Consider the following 6,000-nt stretch of genomic DNA (forward strand, 5'->3'; position numbering starts at 1 on the left):
CTCTGACTTGTCAGAAAACACACCAGCCCTATAAGGAAGCCAGTCTATGGTCCTACTTCTCAAACCCATGATACTTCTCCAGAGACCCCCATGTTCTCACACACTGTATGTGCTTTGGAAGTGTGTGTTAATGTTTCAGTTTCAATCCAAATTTCCAAACAATTGCTAAATTGGCAACACTGCCTGTAACTAGTCCACAAAACCGGGGGGGGCGGGTGGAAATTCGGGGGGGTACAGAAATCCCTGCATCCATCCACTCCCCCGTATATACCCACCCCTCTATCCACCCCATCGATAACCCTGCCCCCCACGCAGTCCCTTTATCTCTCCCTCGGACCCTTGGCCGGGTGCGGGGGGAGGCGCTGGGGGGGGGAGGTAGCAACGCAGAGGAAGGCCACCGCGCCCTATTGCCGCCCTCCCCCCTACTCGGCGGCGCTTCCTCTTATAAAACTCCGCCCGGGAGGGGACGGACAGCCAGGTCCGGCTGCCCCCGCCTGGGCGCCGGCGGACTTCCCCGCTGCGGCTGGCTGGATTCGCGCACCCCGGGCATCGCTGACGAGCCCGCAAGGGTTCCAGCCCCGCTTCCCTCGGGCCCCCAGGACAGGGCCCACCCCCGCCCCTTCCTGCAGGGAAACCACCCTGGGAAGCCGCCCCGGCGCATCCGATCCGGGGTCCCCCGCTCCGCCTATCCTGGCAGGCCCCGCCCTCGACAAATCCCGGTCCAATCCGCGCCCGCTTCCTTGCATGGGGCGCACCCAGGAGTCCACCCTCGCCCCCTCACTGCAGGTACCCACCGGGACAAGGGCCCCCGCCTCCCTCTGAATCCGAGTCCCCCTGGCCCTTCTTCTGCCCCCGCCCGTCACCCCGGCACTTCCCCCTTGGGCTTCCTGGGACAGGGGCCCCTGCTCCCTTCCTGCAGGGACCCCCCTGGGCCCTCCCTCTGCTCCCCTGCCTGGAACAGGGTCACCTCATCCCGCAGGGTCCCTTTCTGCTCCTTTCCCTCTGCTTCCTGGTACAGCCCCCTGCTCATCCCGTTGCCCCGTCCTGTTCCCTCTTCCTTGACCAGGGCATCCCGGTCTCCCCCTGCCTCTGCCCCTCATTGGCCCTGGGTGACCTGTGAGCTCCCCTGCAGTCTGCCTTGCTCCCCCACTGCCTGGGTGCTCCCTGTTTCCCCTCCCCGCCGAGCGGGGGATCTCCCCTCTGGGGTCCTGATGCAGGCCGGCGGGGGTGCCGAGGGGGAGCCGGGAGGTGAGGGGGAGCGGGAGCCCCTGAATCCGGAGGCAGCGGACACGCTGGGGGTCTCCCCCACCTACCGGGAGTTCGTGCGGCACAGCTACCTGGAGCTGATGGGTGCCAACGAGCACTCGCTGCACGCCCTCAACTGGCGCCGTCTCTACCTCAGCCGGGCCAAGCTCAAGGCCTCAAGTCGCACCTCAGCCCTGCTCTCCGGCTTCGCCATGGTGAGCGGACCCCGGCATCCGGGCACCCACCAGACCCGACTCCCCTCCCAGAGCTGGGAGAGAACCCAGGAGTCCTGGCTTCCAGCCCCCCCCTGCTCTAACCACTAGAGCCCCCTCCCCTCCCCAGAGATAGAACCCAGGCATTGGGGCACCCCGCTCTAACCACCGGACCCCACTGCCCTCCCACAGCTGGGGATGGAACCCAGGAGTCCTGACTAGCTGCTGTTGGGGGGTCAGGGCACTTAGGAAGCCCCTCTAATCTAGAGGCTGGTACCCACAGCTAGGGAATAATTCACTGAGGACATGGAGCCAGGATGCCTGGGTTCCATCCCCTGGCAGGGAAGTGTGGGGGGGGGGCATGATGACTGTCAGACAGGCCCAGATCTGCCCCTCCTCCTCCAGCTAGCCTGGTAACTGGTAACCTCCTTTCCTTCCCCTCAGTCCGGAGCTGTGGCCAGGGCCCACGTGTTGATTGTGGTTAATTGAGCCCAGGGCAGTGGCACGTGCCAGCAGATGTGACACTGTGCCAGACCTGACAACAAAATAAGAAGCCCCTCCCCTGCCAGCTCTGCCAGTGCCCCTCACTCCTGACCCGCAGCCCCTGCTAGCCCAGCATCTTTCCCCTTCAAGGCCCTCCTGTCTCTCTGTGAAGATAATTTTGCTTCCACCCTGATCTCACTCCTATAACCGCAGCAACTGATTAGGGTGGGGCAGGCGGGGGACATCTGGAACTTACTGCTGTAGCCTGGGAATGGGGCCTGGAGCCTCTCCCCTCTAGGGGGCACCAGCTTTTATCCAGCCCCCTGGGTGGTGGTGGCAGTTTGCTCTGGCTGTGTTAATTAGATTGAGGAGGCCTGACCTCCAGTTCCCAGCCCCCAGTCTGGGAAACACCTGTGCTCCTGATCCCCTCCAGTAGGGGGCAGCACTGCCCACACAACCCATCTCCCAGAGTCAGGGTTAGAACCCAGGAGTCCTGGCTCCCCAGTCCCACTCTCCTCTTGCCTCGGGGTGGGGTTAGGTCAATCTGGAGTTGTGAGGGTTAGCTGCCCCCCTCCCTTCTGGGGGCTGGGATGAAGGGCCCAGGATGGCAGATCCTGCTCACCCCCCACCCCCTTTGGGCTTAATCCCTGGCAGTGTCTCCCTCTGGCACTACCCCATGAATGTGACCCCCCTGTCCCTGCTTTGCCCAGTGCCCCAGGGCTGGGCCAAGCTCCAAGAGCCACTTTGTGCCCCTGCCAAGCCCCCACGCACTGCACCAAGCCACCCCCCCTGCCACCCCTTACCCCTGCCATGTGGGTTAAACGCAAGCTTTATTATGCTGCCCTCCTGCCTCCATTCCCCCTGCCTGAGACTGCATTAAACACAGTGACTGAGCTGTCAGAGCCGGGGAAATATTTGATGTTTGCTGAGCCCGCCTGCACCCAGAGCAGCTGGGAAAGGAATTTGGTTCCAGCTGTGATGTGTTAAAGGAGTGGGGGAGAGGACACAGGGCCTTTCCCCTCTAGGGGGCGCTGGCTCCGATCTGGCCCCAGGGTGGGGACTGGCTGGCTCAGGGTGTGTGGGGGGAATGGACATGGGACCTTTCCCCTCTAGGGGGCGCTGGCTCTGATCTGGGCCTGGGGGGGGCGAGGAATGGACATGGGACCTTTCCCCTCTAGGAGGCCCTGGCCCCAATCCAGCCCCAGGGCAGGGGCCTGGCTGGCTCACAGGAGCCAGGAGTGGGTCTGACCGTGTCTCTGGCGCCCCCTGCAGGTGGCGATGGTGGAGGTGCAGCTGGAGGACTTCGACTACCCGCCGGGGCTGCTGATCGCTTTCAGCGTCTGCACGACGGTGCTTGTGGCCGTGCACCTCTTCGCCCTCATGGTCAGCACCTGCATCCTGCCCAACATCGAGGCCGTCAGCAACATCCACAACCTCAACTCGGTCAACGAGTCACCCCACGAGCGCATGCACCGCTACATCGAGCTGGCCTGGGGCTTCTCCACCGCCCTGGGCATCTTCCTCTTCCTCACCGAGGTGGTGCTCATCTGCTGGGTCAAGTTCATGCCCGTGGGCGGCGGTGGCTGGGATGCCGCCGTGGCCTCCACTGTCATCATGGTACCGGTGGGGGTGGTGTTCGTGGTGTTCGCCCTCCATTTCTACCGCTCACTGGTGAGCCACAAGACCGACCGGCACCAGCAGGAGCTGGAGGAGCTCAGCAAGATTAAGTACCAGCTGGACGGGGAGGCCACCGTGGTGCAAACTGTGTGAGGCCGGATCCTCCCCCTACCCCGGCTCCTGACCGCAGGGGGTGCCTGGAGCTGGCCAGTTCCCCCGGGGATGGCCGGAAGACGGTGGCTGCTTGAGACGGCTGCTGGCTGGGGGATGATCCACGGCTGGGGTTGTTCCCAGCCATCTCCTCCTCCTGCCTCTGCTGCTTTCGGGCTGGGTTTTCCGTATCGCGCCGCCAGTTGGGCTGGTTTCTCTGGCCTGACCAGGCACTGCCCAGGAGATGCCAGCTAGGAGAACCACTCCCTGTCCCCTCTCCTTCCCGGCTGTGCTTCCCCTGCTGGTAATGGCACCCATCCGGCGGCTCGTCCTGGGAAGGTGGAGGGTGGGTGCGGTCTGGGGCGCGCAGGTACAGATCAGGGGAATGTGTAGACACAGATACGGCCAAGCTGGGATCTGCAGTGGGGCATACACAGATCTGGGGCTAAGCCACCATTCAGATACAGCAGTCCTGGAGCTGGGGTAGATGCTGGGGGATTATTCTCAGCCACATTGCCTCAGCACTGCCCCCTAGGGGGGATCTCAGCAGCGACGGACTCTCCAGCCCTATGGGGAGCAGGGCGCTTGTCCCAGAGGCACCTGGGCTGAGACCCAGTCAACTCATGTCATACCAACCCTCCAGGACAGGGCTGGGGGGTTGGTATGACGAGGCCCTGTGTCCCTCTAAGCCAGCCAGACCCTCTCCCTGGGGCTGGATCGGAGCCTGTGTCCTGTGTCTTTTTCCCCATTCATCATTAAATAAAATTAATGACTAACTAGCTGATATAGCGACCTTTGCTGTCTAGCGACAGCCAGAGCTCCACTGCAGAGAACAAAACAGCAGCTAGCTTTAATGTAAGGCCTCTGATAATATGGTCCATACCCTGTCCCAGCAGAGGACAACACCCAAAACAAAAGCCAGCTCTGTAGGACCTATAATATGTCTCGTGCTTGGCTTCTATCAAGCAGGAACAGGGGGACAGGTCCTTAAGCAGAGCAAAGCAGACTATATTTTTGTAGGACCTACGATATGCAGCATTGACTGCGGATGGGAGGGGAGCCCATCTTGCTTTGCCAAATCAGTGTTTTTGGTAGGACCTGTAATAATGTGTTGTTGCAGGTCCAGCCAGCTGCTTAACCAAAACAGCCAGCCAGTGTTTTTGTAGGGCCTATAATATGTTGTCACATATTCAGCCAGTGTGTGGGCAAGTAGCTTAATTGAAACAAACTGCCAGCGCTTTGTGTAGGGCCTATAATATTGTGTGCTCCGCCCTGCAGGGGGTGAGCAGAAAAGTGTGTTTTAGCTGGAAGGACAGAACTTTGTGCAAGAGATCCTGAGAAATTAACGTATGCAGAGCAATTCACAGCCATACTGCAGTGCCTTATAATCAGCAGCAGCCTGGTGCTGGGAGGGGAGTGGGGTCTAGTGGTCAGAGCGAGGGGGTTGCCTGGTCCCTCTGATGCCGACAGTTCAATCCTGCGCCGGGGATTGTGGCTGGCTCCAGCTCCTTGGGCTCTGCTGGTGGATTTTCTGGTATTTTTATGCCTGTCACTTTTTTTGCAGTTTGTAAATAAACGATTGTCTTTGGCAAAGGGCCCGACTGGGGAGTTATTTGCAGGGGCAGCCCTGGGGCAATTGTAGACGCATGTGGTTCTCTGGTGGCAAAGCGGTCTCTAGCTAACAGCCGGACCTGCATGCATGGCCCCAACTCCTTCCACCAGAGGGGCTGGGAGCCAGGACTCCTGGGTTCTCTCCCCGGCTCTGGGATGGGGGTGGGGGTTATTGGGTTAGAGCAGGGGGCTGGGAGCCAGGACTCCTGGGTTCTCGCAGGGGGAGCATGCATCTCCCCCACCCCACAGCAGGCTAAGCCCTGAGTTGGGATGGACTCTGATGCCCCCTGCCCCTAATCCAGAATAAACATTTACCCTGCCTGGAAGTAGACACTGTTGGCCAGAGAAGGAGGGGGAAGCTGGGCCCAGGGCCAGAGTGAGAGGGGAGCCTGGGAAATGGAGCCCGAAGGGCCAGGCTGCCTCTGCCATGGGCTGCAGTGGAGTCTGGCAGAGGATAGGAGCGGATGTTGCCATGCCAGACTCACCCAGCAGGGGGCGCTGCGGGGAGCAGGGCAGGAGTGCTGGCTGTGGGGGGTGCTCCTAGCTACTCCAGGCCTGGCCTTTCCCAGCAAGGGGGTGTCGGTGAGACTCAGGGAGGGGCAGGTTTAGAGCGTGTGCCTGGTTTTAGGGACGCCATGAACCGAAACCCCCAGGGCTGAACTCAGGTCTGGACTAGTCAGGG

The 6,000-nt window shown here is 61.3% G+C and overlaps 1 protein-coding gene across 1 annotated transcript; it reads left to right on the forward strand.

Annotated features, from left to right (window-relative positions):
* The first annotated feature begins 868 nt into the window (after positions 1-868).
* On the forward strand, positions 869-5,300 carry LOC116815509 (calcium release-activated calcium channel protein 1). The gene is made up of 2 exons (XM_032763937.2): positions 869-1,460; positions 3,213-5,300. Exons 1-2 carry the CDS (start codon positions 1,212-1,214, stop codon positions 3,708-3,710), a joined length of 747 nt encoding a protein of 248 aa, XP_032619828.1. The 5' UTR covers positions 869-1,211; the 3' UTR covers positions 3,711-5,300.
* The last annotated feature ends 700 nt before the right edge of the window (positions 5,301-6,000 follow it).

This window comes from Chelonoidis abingdonii, chromosome 4 (assembly GCF_003597395.2).
Source record: "Chelonoidis abingdonii isolate Lonesome George chromosome 4, CheloAbing_2.0, whole genome shotgun sequence".
NCBI lineage: Eukaryota > Metazoa > Chordata > Testudines > Testudinidae > Chelonoidis > Chelonoidis abingdonii.